Source organism: Perca flavescens, chromosome 13 (assembly GCF_004354835.1).
Source record: "Perca flavescens isolate YP-PL-M2 chromosome 13, PFLA_1.0, whole genome shotgun sequence".
Classification (NCBI taxonomy): Eukaryota; Metazoa; Chordata; class Actinopteri; order Perciformes; family Percidae; genus Perca; species Perca flavescens.
The window spans coordinates 12,786,241-12,809,996 of record NC_041343.1 but is presented as its reverse complement, the minus strand read 5'-3'; the positions used below and the strand labels follow the sequence as shown (position 1 = coordinate 12,809,996).

At 39.6% G+C, this 23,756-nt stretch overlaps 1 protein-coding gene across 1 annotated transcript; it reads left to right on the top strand.

The window, feature by feature from the left end:
• The first annotated feature begins 1,563 nt into the window (after positions 1 to 1,563).
• LOC114566692 (plastin-3) lies at positions 1,564 to 19,993 on the top strand. The gene is made up of 16 exons (XM_028595366.1): positions 1,564 to 1,704; positions 7,183 to 7,287; positions 7,413 to 7,564; positions 12,356 to 12,485; positions 12,682 to 12,814; positions 13,444 to 13,525; positions 13,614 to 13,779; positions 13,881 to 14,023; positions 15,005 to 15,100; positions 15,207 to 15,402; positions 15,874 to 15,952; positions 16,078 to 16,195; positions 16,286 to 16,416; positions 17,706 to 17,829; positions 18,170 to 18,294; positions 18,891 to 19,993. The coding sequence occupies exons 2-16, from the start codon at positions 7,227 to 7,229 to the stop codon at positions 19,021 to 19,023; spliced, it is 1,869 nt and encodes a 622-aa protein (XP_028451167.1). The 5' UTR covers positions 1,564 to 1,704; positions 7,183 to 7,226; the 3' UTR covers positions 19,024 to 19,993.
• Positions 19,994 to 23,756: the final 3,763 nt, after the last annotated feature.

The window sequence follows — 23,756 nt, the reverse complement described above, 5'->3', positions numbered from 1 at the left end:
GCATCTCTCTAACCAGATAAAGGGGACGCCATAGAGTCTGACCAGATAGAGGAGATGACATCTAAACTGACAAGATAGACAATTGGCAACATCAAATTCTGTTGTGATTGTATTTTACACATAAATAAGCTACTGTTTGAGGCTTACGTTAGTAACTTTCTGTACTTGTGCTGTGAGTACTGTAAACTGATTCTACTTGCAAGTAAACAAAATTGTATTATAACTTCAGTGGTTCCGTCTATTATTTGATAATGAAAATATTCTAACAATCCTAAAAACCATCAATCAAAATTTCTCTCTCACTCTCAAAAAGGTTAACAACACGTGGTACATTAGTTAAGTTCATGCTTAATATGCTATTATTTAGTGTAAATTGCATATCCTTCTGACTGACTGCTCTTAAGAGATCTTCTAACCTATTCTGTTATACAATCATTGTGTATTAACGGTCTACTTTTTAAATATTTGGTAGTCTACTAATGGCTTCCCTGCAGCTCTCTGTTCCAGCAACATTCTATGAACTTTTCCACATATTATACATTTTGCTTCTGACTTCTAACTTAAAAACTGCTGTCCCTTGCAGCACATAGGCTATTGCTTTTCCCAAAGCAGCCAGTATCCCATTTTCCTTCAACAGAGCAGAAGCTCACATACACTTGGCATTAATGCCTCCTTTAATTGTTACTGTGTAAATGCATTTGCATTTTAATGCAAGTGCCTTCCCAAGGTTTCTGACTTTTGAAGAGATGTACATGTTGATGAAAATTGAATACAGTTATATTATTATTTCATTTTAATACTGACTTAAAGGTCAGAGAAAATTGAGAATGTGTTTCTGACACAAATAAGCAGACACCTTGCAAATAAGTACTTTCAGAGCTGGATGTCGAAAGAAGGAATCTCTCTGGAAGTGGTTAACTTGTTGGCCACATGCGGTGCAACTGTGTTCAACTCCTATAAAAGCACATTCTGTCATTAGCAACACAATTGTTATAATAATGGCTTGATGGGCTGTTTAAAAGATGTGAGAATGCCCTGAGCAAGACAACTGGTTAATATACAAAAACTTGCTGTATGCAGTGCAAAGTGGGAGTGAAGCACTTGGAGGAGCTTTTTTTTTTTTTTTTCTTCCTTTCTCAGTTAGTGATCTCTCTCACAACAAGATAATGATCGAGCCGCATTGAGAAACAAAGTGAAATTAATTTTTAGCTTGTTTTAACCATACTTTCATTCAATATATTTTGACATTCATTCAATATATTGCATATTCGACGAAAACATGCCATTTTATGTCCCTCAAACAAAAGTGTCTTGTAAAAAGGAATTAACAATATTTATTTAATAATTATTTTAATGTGTAATGTGAAAAATAAATTATTTACTTTTTAAAAATTCATCCTTTGTTGTTTTTAAAGGATTTTAAGCAGTTTTCGTATTAGGTATATTGTAGGAGTGAAAAGGGCTTGTCCCTCGGTATGATTTGTCTAGTATCACTGGCTTTTTAGGATAACAAAAAAGTATAAATACACTTCTAAAAGGCCTAAAAGTGTTTGCTCATGAGTCTGTAGACCGGACATCAACGTCTGGTGGTGACGTCGCCGACAGGGCGGGGCCAACATTCCAACTGCTGTCTACTTTTGTCTCTACGTGGAGGAGGCAGGACTGCAAACTGGGACGCTGTCTGGAATTTCAGGCGCACCGATAGTGAGTACCAATTTCCTGGCAACTTCTACACTAACAACTACTTACATATAGAATTTGTCTCAGTAGCGTTTACTAAAATAACAACCTTGTCTTAATCTTTCCTCTCTGTGATAGCCATTCCCTTCTGTGTAGAGGTGTGGATTTGCAAGGGGAAACAGGGATAGTTGTCCTGCCCATAGAACTTGCATCTGTCGCTAGCTTTAGCTACACCTTCACTGTAGCCTATTAATTCTCTCGGCGCTGGATAGGTCTTTGATATACTGAAATAAAATAGCCTCCGACTCCTTTAATTCGTGAACAGTAACTACTACTCAAACTTTACGTAACGTAACTAAGATGTAAGTGTAACTAGTTAAAGTTTATACACAGCGTTTATGTTTTCTTCGAGATTTTGGAACTATCCCTTCACATTTGTGAATATGACAAATGTCAAAGCAAGGAGCAAGTTAAGTAAGACAACCAGGTTCGTTTCATTAGGTAGTCTACATCGCCACTCACCGAAGGAAGCCGCATAGGTGGAGCCTGCACACATTTCTTTTAATATTGCCGATACACAAGCGGACGTATGAATGACCTACACATAGCTTTAAAACACTCGCACATACATTCATTATAAAAGGTGAAGCCTAGTGTAATATTTGCTATGCTAGGTGTGTAACCTCACTGCTCTTCTGATGAAAAATCACTTTTTGTCTTATTGACATTTGATATGACCCCAGCACAATATATATGGTATGCTAGTAAGTTGTGAAATGTTGGTGGATGTTTTAACACTAAAATGAGACAGCCCAGTCAGTTACTCTGTGCTATTTGCTCTCATGTAAAACAGTGGTCTATGTAAACTAGTTTATTGCTCTGAGTGATTTACCAGATTTTTCCTGTCGAGCAGTCTGGGGCTGCAGCACATGTACATCTGGGATTTCAATTGTGGATCACTGTAGGGACAACCATGAACAACAAGACAAGACCCACATTTTAATTTGATAAATATTGTGACTTGAAATAAGAAGTGTGTTGTGAATACAGACAGTCATCAGTGGTCTTATTCCTTGCATCGCTGCTGTTGAGTCTCTACAAAGTCAGTATTTCTTGTTGTCTATCCTCTATTAATGTCTTGTTTTAAAAGTTGTGCAGTGGCATGCTTTGATAGAGATGTTGTAAAAGACAAAAGCATTAAATCAATTATTGATATCAGGAGGACTCCGGAGATTTAAAAAAAAAAGTGAAAAAAGTGCTGTTTGCACTCCTTTTGTGTGACGTTCAAATCATTTTAATTGCGCCTGTCATTAACCTGATTGACAGTTATGTACTGTGATTTACATGAGTTGAAGTAAAATGTGAGTTCCCCTTATTCACGCTATAGAATCACGTGTTTGTAAAGACAAACCAGAAAGTCAAGAAGGAGGAGGGAGTGTGCTGATAGTTATGTCCACCCTTAAACACACACGAGCACGCTCACACCTGTGCGAATGAACAGGTTGCCCCACTTTCTGCACTGCCAGGAGGATTTTAAACAGGTGCCTTCATTTGTTTTTTCTATGCAGTGAAAGTTATTGAGTTTTTTTATTGGCTGCACTTGTTTTTACTTTTTGTTGTTTTTGTCAGTTTTATATATTTTTTGTAATCTATGCTAATTCCAATTTGAAAGCACTCTTCACCAAGGCTATACAATCCCCTAAATACCTTACTTTGTGAATAGAAAAGGTTTAGAAGATATTAATCTTAATCTGCATAAAAATACACATATAAATCCTGTCAATATCGGGGCTCTCTGTACAAGGATAAATTGTCAGAAACTGGACGTGGGGAGGACGTGAGTGGGGAAGTGCCATGGATTACATTGACTGCTTTTTTAAAAAACTTTTCTTCTATTACTACAACACAAAATATTAGTGTAATGAACTCCACAGAGAGTCTGCATGTATACCGTATGTCATCTGTTTGGGAGGTCAGGGGTCAGCTACGTAACAACGGCCTTGGAGCAGGGAGGTATACAGTGTCATGTGTCATGCATGCGTGAGGAAAGGGTGGTATTTTACAGAGCTGTGCCTTGTAACATCTGATTATGCAGCAGAGGAAAATGCTTTACAGTGCTTTTGTTGAGTAATGGCAAACCCTTGTAGGTGTGGCTGATTACCTGTAGCAGTAACCGCCTAACCGAACTGATTCAGCAGCACCTCAGTAACCTGTCTAATGACTTTCTTAAATGATGGTTAGTATGGATTCCTAACACCTTTGCTAGCACAGGGCTCTTTTACCTGCTGCGTCCTTTTTACTACAGCTACATTCTTTCATTTGGGGAAAAGTTGAAAAGATGGAATTGTTCATGGTTAGGGATACGGACAGGGGACCATTTCATTTGAATATTTCCACGATGATTTACCACTCCCAAGTTTTGTAAGCTTTTATAATAACCCTAAACCCAACCCAGAGTGATATGCTTGCAGCTGCGTATGATGTCAGAGTTATGTAAACTCCACATACAATATTTGTTGTCGTCACCTCTTCCTTACCTGTCAGTATGGCTGTGCTTATCTTATGCAAGCAGCCGGAATAGGAAATTAAAAGCTGGTGTCACAGACTGTTTGGTACTTATGAGTCAGTTTGATTCGCTGCTTCAGGCCATTGTGACTAAGTAAAAATGGCCATGTTATTGCAGACTGTGTTGGGTGTGTGCATATGCATTTGACCACACTTGGGAAGGGTGCCCAATCTATTTGTGTGCCTCACATTTACCATGTTGCTGTGTGGATGAAACACTGGATGGGGTGTGTCACCTCTACACACATTTAACTCAGCCATCTGGGAACAGCCCTCCGCTTTAAATTGACTGTAACATCCATCAAAGGCGATCGTAAACAGCGTCAATGTGCTGTTTTTGTCTCGACAATTAAAGCTGGTGCTTGGAAAGAAATGCTTGTTTGTGTGATATCTAGTTGTTAAACAAGAGCAAGAGAACTGAGAGAGCTTCTTGAATGAGTGGTGAAATGTCTTAGAGACCACAAAGCAAGCCCAGTTGCTCTTGTTTTGGTTCTGCTAGATATCGCGTGATCTGGATGACTAAACCTACACAGAAGTGCGTAGAGGACTTTTTTGGAGGTCATTTTGAATCCCTCATAATTTTAGTTTGTGCCAGCTCTTGCAATTTGGGAACTATATTCTCAATATGTCTTGTCTTTGTTAGCCAAACATATTCTGATCTACTAAAACTCTTGCACTGCTGCTAAGCGCTGACATTTCAATAATGTCTTTTGAACTCTATCAGGAGTATTGATATGCTTTTAGACAAACCTATGAGCCACTCCATTTAGGAGCTTGCTGCTGCACAGAAGGGCGCAGGAATTCTCTTCTCTCGAAGCACACAGTCCAGCTGTCAAAGACAGCAACTGTGTTTTGGAGCCTGACGCTCGGAACTCACTTTCTTGTGTTTGTGACAGTGGTTACAAACCCTCTATTCTTCTGTACCACCAGTGATACGTCTCACATTTGTCCGCTGCCATCTGTGCCCTTGCTCCATGTACTTAACCCCTCTGCTGTTTTCACTCTCCCTCCGTCAAGGGTGTGACGAGGGCTGGCAAAGGAGGGAATGCTCGTCAGCCCTTATTGTAGCTGGGTCGACTTCAGCATCCACATTTCACATCCTTTTAGAGAAAAGTTAAATATAGCTACACTGGCATCGTCATTTTCCTAATCGTTTAGTCAGGAGTTTGTGCTTGCCCTGAAAAACACCCTGTTCTCTGTGATTCATGTGAGTGGCATTTAAACCTAAAATCTCTGTCACTGTAAAGTGACAAATCTGGCCTTGTTATTGTTGCTACCTAGAAGCAAGTTTATACTGTATTGGACTTTTTTCTTAAATTAATAAACATGATTTCATCTGAAATGACTTTTTTGGGTGACACGTTTTGGATTTTGTAGGCCAAGGTGTTATTTCTACACTTTGTTTTGTCTGTAAGAATAGTATTATGGGAACTGAGTCTCATTTTCAGAGACCACATGTCTACTGTTGAATCATCTTTCATGAATACTATTAATAGTTTCATTCATGAAAGAGGATGCATGGCTACTGGACCTTTTGTTCATTGTTTGTCTGCTTGAATGTGTGCCTGTGAGGCTGCAGTGGCCACAGAAAGACTAAATGGGCTGAAACCACTCCAAAGAAATTGACCAATTTAGGCTTAAATTACCGTTATAATTATTGCTAATGATCAATTGGATTATAATCCATTTGACTAACTTGACATTCAGATATTCCCTAATATGGTTTTACACACGTAGCACTGTGGAAACCAGAAAAGGCTTTGCCCAGGAGTTCTGACTAATATGCTGTGAAAATTAACAATCTGTACTTTAAATCAGGAAATGGGAACACTTTTCTGTCTGGAAAAATCTGTGAATCTTACTCTACCGCAGTATAAACCTCACTGGCTTGTGTTCGAGAGGAATGCCATCATACTAGTTTAGCCCATGCGAACGAGGCAGCACACCCTGCTCACCTCTGTGTAAGTGAAGCTTGATCTGCCCAGGCCTTGTGCATTCCTCTGCCTCAACAGAACGGGAAGGAGGTACTCCGAGGAATTCCTTATTTTCAGCAATTTTCAGATGGCTGCTTTGTCTCTGAGGAGTTCAGGAACACTGTGTTTTTAGTCAAGGAAAATAACTGAGATTGCGTCTAGCTGGCTATAGTCTTGTTTTGTGACTTGAGTGTGTGAGGAGACTTTTCTCTGCTAAAACATAAAAGTATAACCCAAACAGTTATAACTCATAAACCAGTATCAAGGTCTTAACATTTCAGAGAAGCAGCCCTCACAGAAGCCTCACAAATATGTTGTCACATATAACTGGACACGGTCTCCATCTTTTTTAACGCTAAAATAAAAAATATTATATTTTTGATTTGTAGAGCCTGATGAAAGGGCAAAAAAGCAAGAGTTAGGCTATAGTAAAATTGTTGGTTTCAGGGGATTTGAAGGACAAGCTGTTGCAGTAAACGGCTTTGTCAAAAAAGGGCTGTGTAAAATCAGTAGTCTCAGCTTCTCTGGCTACGGTTACAGTATGGGCTCATTGCTATACAATGGAACAGGAAATTACTTTGATTATGGGAGAGAGCCATGCTTGGAAAAGGAAAAGCGCTAAAGAGAGGAACTAAAGAGAACAGTAGATATAATCAGCGGGGGTGGGGATCAGCAGGGATCAGTGAGGAGATGGATATATAAAGTAGTAATTTATAAAAAAATGTTGGACCTGACAGAAGATGGCGAGTGACTATTGTTCTGCCCAGAGAGTTAAGGTCACTTCTCCTGTTGCAAGGAGGTAAAACATTTCAACCGGTCTGTGATCTGAGTAGTAAAACAGCGAGCAGTCTGGATTAGTTTCAGGGGCTTTAAGGAGGCTGGTGAAGCTTGGGTTCCTCTCAAGACCTTTGTCCTGTCATTGCAAGGCCATGTTGGTGACACTGTGCTCTTTTCTTCTCTGCAGTCCCACCTTTCTCTGACTGACCACCTTGGGTCAATCACAGAAACATGACTGGAAAGATAACAAAAGAGGAAATGGAGGAGATGAGAGAGATCTTTGGAAAATGTGGTGAGTTAAAGCCATGTGTTACAATGAACGTATGTTATAGATATTATTGTGTTTATGTTACAGTAACTCCAGTCCTAGTTGTATTATATGTGCTGGGTCTAATGGTTCTTTTTGTGTTTCTGTAGATCTGAACGGCGATGGATTTATTGTTGATTATGAACTCCATGAGCTCCTTAAAGATGCCGGCCATGCTCTACCTGGATACATGGTCCGTGAGATCATCCAGAAACTGGATCGCAACAAGGATAATAAGATCAGCTTCGAAGAGTTTCTAGCGGTACGTCTAGCTCCAAACTGTTCGTTCTGTTGAGCTTGACAAGTTTTCACCTTCCGTTCAGAGCTTTTCTTACTCTGAGCTGGTCTTTGTTTTCTGTTCTGCCTAAAAAGCACCTCGCCCTCCTGGGTGGGGCCGCTACGCAAAGCAACTTTTAGCAGCTCCATGCACGACGGAGTTGAAAGGCCTCTACAAACCACACACACACACACACACACACACACACACACACACACACACACACACACACACACACACTCAGGGAATGTGGAAGTGAGGTCAGCAAAGTGGTGTGAGTTCCAGTGTTTTGTTTCAGCAGTGATGATGGAGCAGTCATTAAGAGAGAATTCTTTCACAGAGGCAGCGTCTGGTACAGGAGCACAGCATGGTTCAAGATCTCAAGATCATGTGGGTCAATCAAAACGTTCTGCAGCTGTGTTTTGTTTTTTCTATGGTAGTTCAAGTGTCCTGTTTAAGGGTATGTGTATTTAGTTGTCCATTTGTCAGTTTAACCCTGACTATGCTAATAACAGAGTAAATCAGATTGAATTGGATGACTTTAAAACTGTGTTGTGTCCAAATATCTGTGACTCCACCTAGAACGTCTTGAACTTAAACAATTTTTGGGCTCATTCATAATTACTTACTTCCAATTTGAGGTACTCTTTATGGTTTCGTGATGACAACTATTCTCCACAGTTCATCTGTGTACTTTTGTAAGTGTAGCCAAAGTTACGTGTGAAATAATTATAATAAAATTATAGCGATTATCAGTGATTTTTCAGGTGGCTGCTTTGTCTCGGAGTAGTTCAGGAACACTCTGTTTTTAGTCAAGGAAAATAACTGAGATTGCGTCTCGCTGGCTATAGTCTTGTTTTGTGACTTGAGTGTGTGAGGAGACTTTTCTCTGCTAAAACATCAAAATATAACCCAAACAGTTATAAACCAGTATCAAGGTCTTAACATTTCAGAGAAGCAGCCCTCACAGAAGCCTCACAAATAATCCGGATGTTATGTTGTTACGTGTCTCACAGTCTCCATCTATACAACACTAAAATAAAAATTATTATATTTTGATTTGTAGAGCCTAATGAAAGGGCAAAAAAGCAAGAATTATAGTAAAATTGTCGGTTTCAGGGGATTTGAAGGACAAGCTGTTGCAGTAAACGGCTTTGTCAAAAAAGGGTTTGAAGTTTGAACCTTTCAAACTAAGAAACAAGGTCCTTTTACATGGGAAAATAAGGATTAAAACCTTAAATAAAACCAGCCAATTAAAAGTGCATAACTAAATAAGATCTAATTTAAAAAAAAAAAAAAAAGAGTGAAATGAACACAAGACATTTCAGAACGGGAGGGTAAAAATGATTGCTTTTTATAAAAGGCTTTTTTTTTTTTTTTTTTTTTTTAATAAATAAAAAAGTGTTTAAAATGATGTAACTGATTCTACAAGCAAGTTTATTAAATATTAAATAAGGGATTTTCTGAAATCAAGTGGCCTAATTGTGTCAACTAAGTTAGAGGGGGTTTTGTGGTCAATGTTGTCTGTCCTTTGGCAAAATATGTAAAAAGGTAACGACCTTTTGAGATAATCACTCTAGGTCCCAGGATCAGCGGATTGATCAGATGATTTTGGGATTATGCAAAACTGGGATTTGACTGTTTGAGTGTGTTATGCTGTGTTCATGTGCCTGCGGGAAGGGAGGACATCTGGGACTTTGCAGTTAGCTGCCAAACAGCATTGGGCCTTTGTATTAGAAAGGTGTGTGCTCCTCCACTAGGCTTTCATACACCCCATTACAAAATGTTCTTATGGATAATAACCACCCAGATTAAATGCATTTGGAATGAGTGTGAATATCCTCTTTACTGCCTATAGATGTGAACGTTAAAGGCATACTACCGGTATGTAACTTTTCCCTTTTTGGTCCCCCTACAGCCGTGAGCTGTAGTTCCAAAAAATAGCTTTTTGCTAAGTTGCAGAAATAAATGGCGATCCTTATCATCTTTGCAAGGTCATGATTGTTTTGCTATGCTTACCTCTTTTACCTAGTGGCCAAAAAATGCAAGCTGGCACCCTGTGACCTCCCGCACATTTGTGATAAAGTGTGCTGCGCTCACAGAGTTGGCCTGAATAGCTCATTGTGGTCACAGCAACGCTTGCGGGGCTGAGGTCACTGTTGAAGCAGCGATGGCTTCAGGTTCAGCAAGTATCGCTATTATTACCATAGAAGACTTATTGTCAAAGCAGCTTTGTGATAAGCTACATACAGTATGAACTTGCACTAAAGAGCAAAATATGGTCCCATTAGTTGTTGAGACTGATTTAATGAGATCATTATTTCAGGTTGGGATGTTGGGACAAGCCTGAGGGTGGTGTTGGGAGTGTAGAAGATGATAACAGCTTTAGCCCTGGCGGTTTACTGTTACCACTGATAATGACATACTGGCACTCACACACTCAACACTGTAATACTTAGATTAGATGTGTAGTGAATGCACACGCTCACTTTGAATCCTTACAGTGTACTTAAATGCAAAACACAACATCAGTTGCTTCTATGAACCCATTAACCCGATTTTCTAGTTTATAAACATGGTTTTTCAGCCCATTTTATAGACTGGTTTCCTGTTTACAAACATTACAGGGTAGTGATGGGACAACCAACTCTTTTACGAGAGTCGGTTCAACCGGACGGTTGTTGGTTAGCCTACCGACTTAATAGATTCGGTCACCGGTTCCCGTGCCCTCGGCGGGGGTGATCGCGTTTAACTTTACATATCTATCAAGATAACATTACGTGTATTTGTATGTGCTATAGGCCTAATACTTTCCCCTTGGTAGTATAGCATATGAATTTCCATGAACACAATTCTAAAATGCACGAGACATAAAGGCGTGTATTTGTATGTGATGTAATGTGCTTCCCCATCGATAATGTGTGAATTGCCGTGAACACAATCCTCTAAGATGCACCAGAAACAAGGCTTGGTTAATAACTCAAACTTGCCGAGAACCAAGACACCGCTTGATTACATTAGAGTCGAGCGGGCCGGCCGGTTGCACGGTTACATTAGAGTCGAGCGGGCCGGCCGGTTCACGGTTACATTAGAGTCGAGCGGGCCGGCCGGTTGCACGGTTACATAAGAGTCGAGCGGGCCGGCAGGTTGCACGGTTACATTAGAGTCGAGCGGGCAGGCCGGTTGCACGGTTACATTAGAGTCGAGCGGGCAGGCCGGTTGCACTGTTACATTAGAGTCGAGCGGCCGGCCGGTTGCACGGTTACATTCGGTCTGGTTCGGGTCTAGGCATTAGTAGCTCATTTCCTGATTGATTCTAGCACCACCACTCCAGTCCAGTGGAGGCGCTAATGAGCTATCCTAGATTACAACACACACTAGCAGAAGAATATGTTATGTACAAAATGAGCACTAACTATATATATACTGTCTATGGCATTAACGCCACAGGTCTTATGCTATGGTCTTATGTTGGCAACGTGGACGCAGACGACTGCCTTCGGAGTTTACTATATCGATATAGTAAACTCCGAAGGCAGTCGTAATATTTACCTAGTAGGCTAGGCTAACACTGTTGCGCTAACGTTAGCAAAACATCGGCGTAGCTTTAGCTAGCTGTCTAAACTTGTCTCGAGTCCGGACCTTTAATTGTCTATGGTCCGGACTCGAGTACCACAGCCCTGACAGGTAGATATCACTTAGCTGAACAACAACAAGCTGCAACTTTTCTGATTGATACAATGGGAGCCTGACTGCTTGCAGATGACCCCAATCTGCCCCTCTTATGGCTTGAAGCCATAACCTCCGCCAGGTTTTGGCAAAAGCATGCTTCCCCCTAGGTATGTTAAACATCAGGCACCCATCACTGGCTCTGTTTGTACAATTAACTACGCAACAACTCCTTGGCATTTTGACTTACGCTATGCCTCTACTAGCTAGACGTGTTTTGTGTAGCTACACGTCTTCTTTCTGCCCCCCGGTTGCGTGCGCAAGCAGTGATGACGTTGCCGAGACTAGGCTAGATGTTTAACTTATCTTCTCAGCCCTTTGGCTGGCAGGTTAGCTTTATTCCATGCCAGCTGGCTGTCATGGAGGCTAACAAGAGCTCTACACCACAACAAGGGATGCAAATTACATTATATTATTATCAAGTTCCATGAAGTCTACTTTTTATGATGTCTATAATGTCTAATGTTTTTTTGTTGACACTGTCGTTGAGGTGTTATTTAAATTATATGTTTTAGCATTCAGGTCCTAGTTAATGGTGGTGGTGTTCTGGACTGCGTTATATTGAGTTTTTTCTAATATTCTGTAGAACCCCCTACATAACCTTTTACTAAAATGTACACATTTCCTACATTGTACGACAAACACTGAGCATTACGTGCCTTGTAATGGTAACGTGTATGTATGTAATGGTAGCATGAATTGCATTAGATTGGACAGGTTTACCTAGTAAAGTGTCCATTGAGTGTTTATGTCATAAAATTATTCAGTTAGTGCTTTAAAATATTGGGTGGTAACTTCCTTTTTAAAACTGATGTGATGCTGACACTACAAACATACTATAAACATATGAACAGCAGAAGGCAGTTCTGTTAATTATTGGCCAAAGCAATGAATTGGTTAACCTCTACAACACAATCTCAAATCTACAATCAAAATGTTCATAAATGCAGTTTAAATATTTCACAAATTTCAGCTTAAAACAATAATGCAGTGTTTTCGAGGCATCGAATGTAGTTGGTCTCTGAGTATTCTTTGGTCTCGTTTTAGATCATCCAGGAGCTGAGGGGCAGTGAAATAGCAAAAACTTTCCGCAAGGTCATCAACAGAAAAGAAGGCATCCTGGCTATTGGAGGGACATCAGTGCTGTCAAGCGAAGGCACACAACACTCGTTCTCTGGTAGGACACGTGGACATCGACCCCAACTTCTCTCCTTTCGCTTCTTATGTTTGTCATAAACTGACTTTGTGCCCTCTGCACGTCAGCTATAGGTGCTCCATTTGCCGATGAAGAAAAGAAACCCATAATGGACAATGTGACCAACTGAAATGACTCATCATGAGCGATACTGTAACATTACTTTGTATCCTTACAGAGGAGGAGCGATATGCCTTTGTGAACTGGATCAACACTGCTCTGGAAAGAGACCCAGACTGCCAACACGTCCTGCCCATGGATCCCAACACAGACTCTCTCTTCACCTCTGTCGGAGATGGTATTGTACTCTGGTGAGGGCTCCTGTTTTCACCTCAAGCCATCAACACAACCCCCTTCCCCCTCTTTCATCTAGCTGCCGTTCTGACATTAACATAAATGTCAGGTACCTGCATCTCATTGCACCGACTGTTGTGATCACATTCAGGCTGAAGAAAAGACAAATATGAGCCTGTATTGGGATATCAGTCAACCATAACAACATTCTATCTCGCATTGCAGAGGAGATATTGATAGTAATACAATACTATTACATTAATTACAAATATTTGGAAATGATTACATATTGTTTCAAAACTGAGTTGCTTTTTGTTAAATCACCAGTTCAAGGTACACAAATGTATATTGTTTGAAACAGAAAATAACTAACGCAAAAGTAACTAAATCCAAATTGCAAACACTGCTGTTATAGTAGGTCATAGTGGTCAGTTAGCATTTGACAGCTAAAAATCTGCACTTTGTCACGTTAGTTCTTTTGACTAACATACCAGCATATAAAACTATAAGTTACTTAAAGCCACAAACCTTCCTCTTTTCAAACCATGAACATTTTGGTTGCTATCTCTGCCTTTATTTTACAACAGGGATATTGCATCAAATGTCTGATCAAATTTCATGTTTGGATTTTTGTACGTTTACACAGCAAAATGATTAACCTGTCAGTGCCAGACACTATCGATGAGAGGACCATAAATAAGAAGAAGCTGACACCGTTTACGATACAGGTCAGTTTGATTTACTGTATGTCAGGGCTGCTGTTTCTCTTAAGGCTTATTTGAAATTTTCCAACATCCAATGCTTTGTACCTTGCAGGAGAATCTGAACCTGGCCCTGAACTCAGCTTCTGCTATTGGCTGCCATGTGGTGAACATTGGTGCTTTAGACCTGAAAGAGGGGAAGCCCCATCTGGTGCTGGGCCTGCTGTGGCAGATCATCAAGATCGGTCTGTTTGCTGACATCGAGCTAAGCAGAAATGAAGGTACAGAGCATAGTTGGTACCGTTAAATAACATGTATTTCAGCCTGTGTTTCCTGCTCTGTTGTCAAGTATCTTAACTAAATCTTTAACACCCCTCGACAGCGCTGGCAGCATTGCTGAGAGACGGGGAAACCCTGGAGGACCTGATGAAACTATCTCCAGAAGAACTGCTGTTGCGCTGGGCAAACTTTCACCTGGAAAATGCTGGCTGGCAGAAGATCAACAACTTCAGCTCTGACATCAAGGTGGGCGTACTCACTTACAATGAATCCAGTTGGTGTATCTAAACACTAGATGCAGGTAGAGAAACCACTCAAAATATTGTAAGAGATAATACTTACAGGATCAGGTTTTACGGTTCTTTGGGATGGTCTGTAGGGTGTTTACCCATTTTTACTTAATTACTTTAGTTTATTTCCACGCACTTCTCTAGTTACTAGATCCACCGACACAGGTGTCTATCAGCACACTGAAAAGGGCAGTGCATGTTTGTGTTTGCACAGACTAACTCAAATATCCGCCTCCACTGCTCCAAATATAGGACTGAATGTGTTGTGTCTCTTTTTGGGAACCATTGGAAAACTGTCAAATGCGTACGTAAGCGTTGAATATATTATATGCACAATTTCTGGTTAAAAGGGTACACAGTGCTTTTGTTTCTTTGGCAATATGCCTATTATTAAGGAAGTTCCGATTAATTCTAGCAATTACTATGTCAGATGTACAATTTTTGTTGGTTGGAAAATACATTCTCTGTAAATCAACCAGGCAGGTATACGAGAGACTACTGGCTACTCTGGTTACCTTTTTTTTGTAATTTTTTTTTTTCTCTCATCCTATCTCTTGCTCGACTATTTTGTACACAGAAATCTGAAGTTTTTTGAGATAACTTTTGTTCTTTTTGTTCAAACCAGTGTTCCTCAAAGCATGTTAACCCTCTAATTCGTCTAATTCTCTGGAATGTTATTTTAAAATGCAGTATTTACTGAATATATGTCAAATGAAGTGTTTTATAAAGGAAAACAATTGTAGAACAAATCTAAATATTTGAATAAAGCATGTGATAGAAAAAATACAAAACATAGTGTGCACAGTTGCTCACAAGCAGCATCAAGTTTATCGATACTTTACCTAGAGAGACAAAATGTGCGATAATTTTTAATGGTGGAATTTCTTGTTTGTGAATTAGTACAAATCTAATTGTTTTTGTTTGTATTGTTTTCCAGGACTCAAGGGCCTATTTCCACCTCCTGAATCAAATCTCTCCAAAAGGCACCGAGGAAGATCAGCCACACATAGACATTAACATGGCAGGCTTCAGCGTAAGCACTTTGACAGCAGTCAGCACCCCCAGTTGAGTATCTTCACCACATGGTAACAGCTGTACGGTGTTTCTGATCAGGAGCATGTGCTCTGTGTGTTGTTCAGGAGAAAGACGACGTGAAGAGGGCAGAGGCCATGCTGCAGCAGGCCGACAGGCTCGGCTGTCGACAGTTTGTCACCCCAACTGACGTCGTCAGCGGAAACCCCAAACTCAACCTTGCCTTTGTGGCCAATCTGTTCAACAAATATCCAGCGCTGACCAAACCTGAGAATGAGGACATTAACTGGGGACTGTTGGAAGGTGAGAGCACAACTCTCCCAGTATTCATGTCTGCCGTCATCATAGAGGTCCACTGGAGAATTGGCTGTGAACAAATAAGGTCTAAATACACAAATAGAGAGATTACCGCTGCAGCTTGAGAAGAACCAGCTCTGAACAAACAGCTGCTTTTTGTTGGCTAACTAGCTGGCCTGCAGGCTTATGTTAGCATAGAAACTCATTTTATTAGTGTAAAAACAAGCCACTCTTAACATTAGCTCCTGCAGGATTCAGTAGTTGGTGTGCAGAACAAGTCAGTGATAGTTGGCTAGTAGTCACCAGATCTTTTGTTTATATAGCTAACAGAGTGGCACCAGGACTATTCAGTTCTGATGACCCAAACAAGCTGCATGTTGTTTAGAACTACACTGACTATTACTGAGACCTCCAGTATGGCTGCCAGCTATGTCACCTAAAATCAGCAGCTAAATCCCATGATCCTTTGCTGTGTAGGTGAGACACGAGAAGAGAGGACATTCCGAAACTGGATGAACTCTCTGGGAGTGAACCCACATGTCAATCATCTGTATGGGTATGTACCACAAACAAGATACTAGGACACAGTTTATATCACTCCTCCTGTATACGCTGGCATCTTAAGAGAGTTTCATAACTTATTTCATGGTAATGATTATCAAACACAATCTTGTCTCCTAGAGACCTACAGGATGCCATGGTCATCCTCCAACTCTATGAGAAGATTAAAGTGCCTGTTGACTGGAACAACAAGGTTAACAAGCCACCTTACCCCAAGCTGGGAACAAACATGAAAAAGGTAAATCTGATTGCTTTTAATCCTTCCTAGTCAAAAAACAACTTTTTAGCTGTCTTTTGCAACAAAAAAAAAACATTCTTGTGCCCCTAGTTGGAGAATTGTAACTATGCCGTGGAACTGGGCAAAACAGCCAAGTTCTCCCTTGTTGGCATTGGCGGGCAGGACCTGAACGATGGCAACGCTACCCTGACTCTGGCACTGGTGTGGCAGCTGATGAGAAGGTGAAACATAACTGCATCAGGATCACTTCAGAACAGAACAAAATAGAAATACATCTCCGAAATGTAAAAACCGCATCCCATTTTAGGTCTACAAGAAAATGCATAAAACAGCCAAGCGCATATGGGGAATTTTCATACCTGGATTCTCTGCTGTATCTCAGTGGGTCTCAGAGAGATATTTCTATGTTTTAAAATATATAAATAACTAAAAAAGACAAATGAGGGCCCTCACAAGTATTTGGTCTGGGACCAGGACAGTAAAAAGTAGGTTACTATCAAGGAATTACGGAATCCGTATGTCTGTGTGGCATTTTGAAACACTACAATCACCATTGTCTTCATTGTCAGATTTGTTGTGTTAACTCTGTATATTTACTGTAAACAATTTCTCGGAAGGGGGTAGTTGGTGACCTCCATTTCATGCCAGTGGTGTTGTTAATATGTGCTTGTTCCTCCAAATTGAGACCACATGTCTATAAACTCAGTTGCCAGGTTGCGTGTTGACATATTTAGCAGTTCCACATACTTAAAATCACAACCATACAGAAGAACCGGATGTTTTCTAAAACAACAACAAAAACAGTCCAGAAATAAAGTTTCCTCCCTGATGTTTTATTTTTTTCTAATGTTCCTAACTCTTTGGGCACCATTTGAAGTATAGTTAAACTGTTCAATTCATAAATAGGGTTGGGTACCGAAACGCGGTGCAAATAGGGTACCGGTTCCGACGTAAACGGTAGTAATGACACCGAATAAGAACGAAAATTTCCAAATTTCAGTGCACGGGAAACTGGATTAAACCCAGTGGTTAAAATGCTGACAGTTTACGTTAAGCGGTGTAAAGTGTGACTGTATTTCCCTGTAGAGGATTCCAACACCAAGACGTAACCGTCTCGCCAGCCTTGAGGTGCATTTTAAGTTATTGTAAAATACCCTTTTCCCATCTGGTGCTTGTTATTGTCGTTAACCAGCAATTTACTGGTGAAATAAGTAATTGTTATAAGTTATTGTTATTACATTATTAATCAATTATTTAATTTTGACCATATGGCCTTAGCAATAAACAAGCTATTCTTTAATGTTGCCAACTGTCGTTTTGTGCTCCTTTTTTTTTTTTTTACATTATAAATATATATTTCAGGTTCAGGCACCGGTTCAGACACCGTTTAGGCACCAGCACCGTTTTAAAAGTATCGTTCTAGCACCGGTATCGGAATAGAATAAATCTTTATTGTCTAACGATACCCAACCCTACTCATAACAAACATTCTGCTTCTCCACTCTTTCAGATATACGTTGAATGTACTGGAGGGATTGGGTGATGGACAGAAAGTAAATGATGACATCATCGTAAAATGGGTAAACAAAACGTTGGCGGAAGCTGGAAAGTCGACCAAGATTTCAAGCTTTAAGGCAAGCATGTTTTTTCCTCTTTCTGATTACATGTTCTGTAAAAATAACTTTGTGTAGATTAGATGGATAGATTCGATTAGTTACTAAATCATCTAAACTCTAAGGCCTTGTTTTTTTTTTTTTTTTTTTTTTTTTTAAAGCTTGTTGAATTTTTAAAACCTCACTAAATCAAACTGAGAAAAATATGCAGTTTTGACATATTCACTCTATCAAAATGCTGTTACTTATGAACTAAGTCTGGTAGTTTAATGTAATTTGTATACAGGTAGTGTCATACAAACCTGTCGGTCAGGTAAGCCTCTGTGTTAGATTATTAACCTGTGTGTCGTGTGGTGATCAGGACAAGGAGATCAGCAGCAGTATGGCAGTAGTGGAACTGATAGACGCCATCCAGCCTGGCAGCATCAACTATGAGCTGATAAAAACCGGCAGCCTCTCTGAAGACGACAAGCTGGAGAACGCCAAGTAAGATTTAGACGGAAACGATCTGAAGAGAACGCAAAAGTGGCGTTGCGTTCTCACTTTTTTATTCCGCGTTTAGACGAGTGTATTTGGGGGTGGGGGGCGGATCTGCGTGCATATGGTGATGCAAAAGTGTGTGAAATTCAATTCCTTCTACTTCTCTCCCTAGTAGAGGGAGGCGAACAACAAAAGCTGACAATCTTGTCTGGATAGACGAGGAGGTGGAGTTATTGCTCAAAACAATGCGCACACACATGTGCGCGCGCGCACACACACTAACACACACACACACACACACACACACACTCGCACAGTGCGTTTTTACCCTTTAGACGGGAACGCGATAGTGGAGCGTTTTTTAAAATTTCCACTCTGGAGAGTGGTTTGACTTTTTTGCATTTTTAAGCCCCAAAAACGCCACCGCCGTCTAAACGAAAGGCACATCTGATAAAATATTTTTACGTTTTCACCCGCGAGCCTATTTGTGTAAACAGGGCCTTACAACGCCGAAAAGAAAGAAGCAACCTGTCGCCATTGTTTTGGTAACTACAGTATGTGTGAACCGTTTCTACACAAATTAACCTCTGTGTCATCCCTAGATATGCCGTCTCTATGGCGAGGAAGATCGGAGCCCGTGTCTACGCTCTCCCAGAAGACCTTGTGGAGGTCAAGCCCAAAATGGTGATGACAGTCTTTGCCTGCTTGATGGGTCGGGGGATGAAGCGAGCCTAAGAGACTGGCTGGGATCATTGTGACACTTATTCATACCCACAAGCCATTAACGTTTTGAAGGGCTCCCCCAACTGAAGGAATGAAGATTTTTTTTTTGAATGAGAATAACAAGCTGTCAAATTCATAAATTCGCATGCATCCCTGCCTCTTTTGAGGTCTGAAGAAAAAATGTCCCTTTTTATTTAAAGTGGATCCGAAATAGTAAAAATCCTAAACAGATGGGTTTCATGTTACAGAGGACAACTTGTTACTTTCAATATAACTCTTGATTAATGTATAAGAATGCTGTTTTTTTTAAAGCGAGTATTCGTATTTCCAGCTGCAAGGTTGTTTACATGTTTTTACTCAGACCGATAAGTAAAACATATCCTAGACTAAGCAACACACATTCCTGAATACCATACTTATGAATAAATGCTTGCCAAGGCAAAAAAAAAAAAAAGTCAGAGGCGGGATGTTTAGGTGAAGCACAGGTGGGAAAACACCCAAACATTGCCTCTCACTTAATGAAGTACAAGCATGTCTTAATAAACAGCACCATGAACTTCTACATATCTGTATAGAAAAGCCATAAGGTCAAATCGTCGTTAGGATTAGCCTAGTGTGCTGTCTGTATTCTTATACTCGTCATTTGTTTCTTAGGATTATTACCTGAGGAAAAAAATGCTGTTTTTTGGGGATGTCTCGTCTGTTGTATTGGACGTGGGGTTTTTTGGTCTGTTACGTTGGATTAGGAGCAGGCGGACTGGACTCTCCTGGCTTCTCCTTCTTCTAGTCTCAAAGGCGACTTGTACTCGCGCTTTCAGGTTTCCCCTCTTTTTCTTTTGTATTCAACAATTACCAAATATAAACAGTAACTTCATTCCAGGTAGTTTCATGATATGACAATGGCCAAATTGTATTTGGTCTCCTGTTCACGTCTACTCTTAAGTGCTTTACAATGTAACAATAAATATGAATTTGGAAACTGCTCATGTGTTTTATCTTTTATAGTTTCTGAAAAAGGCATCTGCCATAGAAAGCAGTTGAGCAGTAATGGTGGTCTGCATAGTTTAAACCATTTTGTTTTTAATCCACATAGTAGATGTGATAATAATTGAGGGCTAACCTTTATTTTTTACAGTGCCTATAAGTTCTCATCCCCTCTGGAAACTTTCATGTTTTACAAAAATGAATCGGAGTGGATTTGATGTAGCTTTTTCACGCTGATCAACAGAAAAAGACCCTTTAGTGTCAAAGTAAAAAGGGACAAAGTGATCAAAATTAATCACAAATACAAAATACTCCTTGGCCCATCAATTACGTCAATATGTATGTAATGACGTTAATATAATGACTGTAGTAGGCTACATCTTACTCAATAAAACACAGAATAAACTGGTAAATCTGAGTAAGCCAACATATTAATTAGTATTAATCAGAAGCTCAACTAAAAGAGAATAGCAAATTACAAAATCAGTCCAGGATGAATTTTAAATCAAACTGAAATATTTTAAGAGCAACATCTTCTGAAATTTAACACATTTGCCCCACAGTGTTATCCTGAATTAGTTGACTAGAAATTTGCATGGAAACCCGTTGTCTTAAACAGTTTAAGTTTTAACGTTTTGAAGGGCTTCCCCCAACTGAAGGAATGAAGATTTTTTTTCAAGTTGTTTTAACACAGAGCGGTTAGTTGATGCAGTAGACGAATCAAGTTTACATTAGTAGTCATTACTAAAAATCATTAGCAGACATACATTATTTTTTTCTGGATCGTGTCTAAAATAAGCATGTTAAGTCAACACATATGCTACTTTTCACTACTAAGTAAGTAATTAGCTAACTATATATGTTTTATTCTTTGTGACAATCTAATTTCATGAACAAGGTATTAAACACATTTGTTCCAAAGTAAATAGAAAGGAAAACAGGCAAGTTTGAACATTTACAGTGTGCTCTGTTCCAAAGAGCATCACCCTTAGGAGACAGAGTTACAGATTTCCAATCTGTGAGTGCCACTTCCTCGCTGCCCAGAAGCCATCAGTCCCCACCCGGGTCTCGGTCATGGTGCAACAATGAATACAGATAAACATGAACACTAAATCAACCATACAAAACTAAAATCCAGATAACATAAATGCACACCCTTAACATTAATAGAACATTATTAAAACACACTTTAACTAGGACAGAAACTGTTAAGAACACAGAGCAGTTGTTTCAAACGACCCCGCCCCTCCCATACAGAAACTTAAAGGTCCCATGGCATGAACATTTCACTTTATGAGTTGTTTTTAACATTAGTATGTGTTAAATACTGTGCAGTATGTATGTTGTATCATTAGAGATGCAAGTCAAGTCATGTTACAACCATAAACAACATAATGGCACTAATGGTTTTAAGTAAAATTGTACTGAATTTGTTGCCTAAACAATCTTACTGAGGTTAGCTGTTCTGGAGCAACTGCTGTTTCTAATGCCAAGCATCACTTTTAATCTCAATGTTTAAGCCAACATGGATGAGAAGTCCTTAAAGTGCTCAGAAAATATACTGTAATCTAACTGCTGCTTATTGTGATCGATGTCTACATTTTTGGAAGGTATCCTCCTACAGACCTTAACTTTTATGATCCAAGCTTTTTTTCTTTTCTTTTTACTGCTGCCCACTTCTCCTTTCTCTTATCTTATCTTCCTGTTACTACCCTCATGCTTTTATAGTCTTCCCTTTTTTTCATCGTAAAACACAGTACCTGTTTTAAATGGCACCTCATAAACATGTTTACATTTATCGTTTGTGTTTCTTCTCACTGCTGCTTTTTTTTATTCATTTTTTAAAAGATTTTTTTGGGGCATTTTAGGCCTTTATTTATATAGGACAGCAAAAGACTTGAAAGGGGACAGAGGGGGAATGACATGCAGTAAACCTCTACCGTTCTACCAGGTCAGCTACCCAGGAGCCCTCACTGCTACTTTTTTGATGCATGACTGAGGAAATGCACTATGATGCATGAGAGATTTCTGCAGACACATTTGATCTGTTTGATATTACCTGTTGGCTCTTGTTGGCAGGATTTTCTTTACAGTCCATCAACGATCTATCTTGCAGTACAACAGGGGATAGTGGTGGCAGATTGTAGTTTACTGTTCACTGGCCTGAATCTCAGTTCCATGTAAAGTCCTCTGGGCTCCGCTCCCTGATGGATTTCTCAGTACGTCTCCAGTTTTCTAAGGATCTGATTAGAGCTGAGACGGTCAGGATCTGTCAGACAGCTGGTTGTTGAGGAGGCTGTCTCCTGTGGCCTTCATCATCTGGATTTTCAAGCTCCATTTGCATCAGGGAGTGTGTCTGTGTGGTGTGGGAAAGAGAGTTTGGACTTTTTTTAAATAGCTTAAAAACTTAAAAACAACTGAGACCATTATAATGTTAAAAATGCATTTAAAAACCCAAACAGTTTGTATCAATTATGTGTCTTTGTTTTTATTTCATCAACAGGATTAGTTTGAATAAAGGAGAGAGGGAGAGGCAGATTGGACAACAACCAGAACCAAGTCTTATATCAAACTGGAATTCTTTTTTTTTTTTTTTAATATACAATATTAAGCCAACAGTGGTGGGAGAAGTATTCAGATCCTTTACTTATGAAAATGTACCCATTCCACACTGTAAATTACACCATTACAAGTATTATCAGATGTACTAAAAGTATTAAAAGAAAAAGTACTCATTCTTCTGAAAAAGTCTCCCAGTGAAAGTTATATATTATAATATGTGACATTATTAGATCATTAATACAGAGACGAACAGAGGAAAGGCACTGCCAAGACGTTTTCCCAGAAGACTCCTCAGTCTATAGCTGACATCTGGGCTCTCAACCATTCTGCATCCCCCCACTGCATCCCCCATCCTGCCAATCTTCTGCATTTCCATCAGTGATACTGAGGGGAAAGAGGGGAGGCACACAAGAAGTGTTGCAAGAACAGGACTTGGGATTGTCTTTTAAGAAGTGTTGGATGCAGTTTCACTTTTCCTCTGTAACATCCACTGACTGAGGATGGACTGGCTGGGAGAGATCTGCTCCGGGTGTGTCTGTGTGAAGTCACCATAAGAATTTTATTGGAGTAACTAAAGGAAACTAAAGGTAAGAATGAAGATGCGTGTGTGAACTGATTTATTTTTATTTATTTTTTTGCTAACAGTTACTTTCATGCTCATTATCCACATGTGCTAACTTGTTAAGAATACAATTTAATGACAAATAATGAACCTTTTTTCAGAGGGATGATGTTCATTTAGTATTGTTTGAGTAAAAATAATCTATGTTTCACTGTGTTGCCAATAAAACAAATAATATATCTATCTCATAAGGTATTACATAACAAATATAGAATAGCTCCATTTCAACCCAAGTATTATTTATTCATAAATAAATATTTTTTGGCAAATACTGTATATTTTCCATATATATTAAATTGTTTGCTAGATGTTACAGTAGCAATTAGTTGGAATTAATCCTATAATTAGTACCAATTTACAATGCTTTTTTCTGACACTGAAAATGATTCAGAAACCATAAAAAAAAATGCACTACCAAAACATCAACTACAGCAATACATGCAGTTTGCCTCTTTGCATTTGAACTGCTACTTTTTGAACCCATCAACCCTGCACAAACTTTGCTTTCAGTTAGCACCCTGGTTTCCTAAGTGATGCTGCTCCTGAGGGAGAACAGCTGATTGGCTCGCTGAGCCTC

Excerpts from the sequence above, each read along its gene's own strand:
- LOC114566692 (XM_028595366.1), top strand. The coding sequence starts at position 7,227 with ATGACTGGAAAGATAACAAAAGAGGAAATGGAGGAGATGAGAGAGATC. Across the intron at positions 12,486-12,681 it reads CACACAACACTCGTTCTCTG|AGGAGGAGCGATATGCCTTT; the intron begins GTAGGACACGTG and ends GTATCCTTACAG. Across the intron at positions 15,403-15,873 it reads TAACTGGGGACTGTTGGAAG|GTGAGACACGAGAAGAGAGG; the intron begins GTGAGAGCACAA and ends TTTGCTGTGTAG.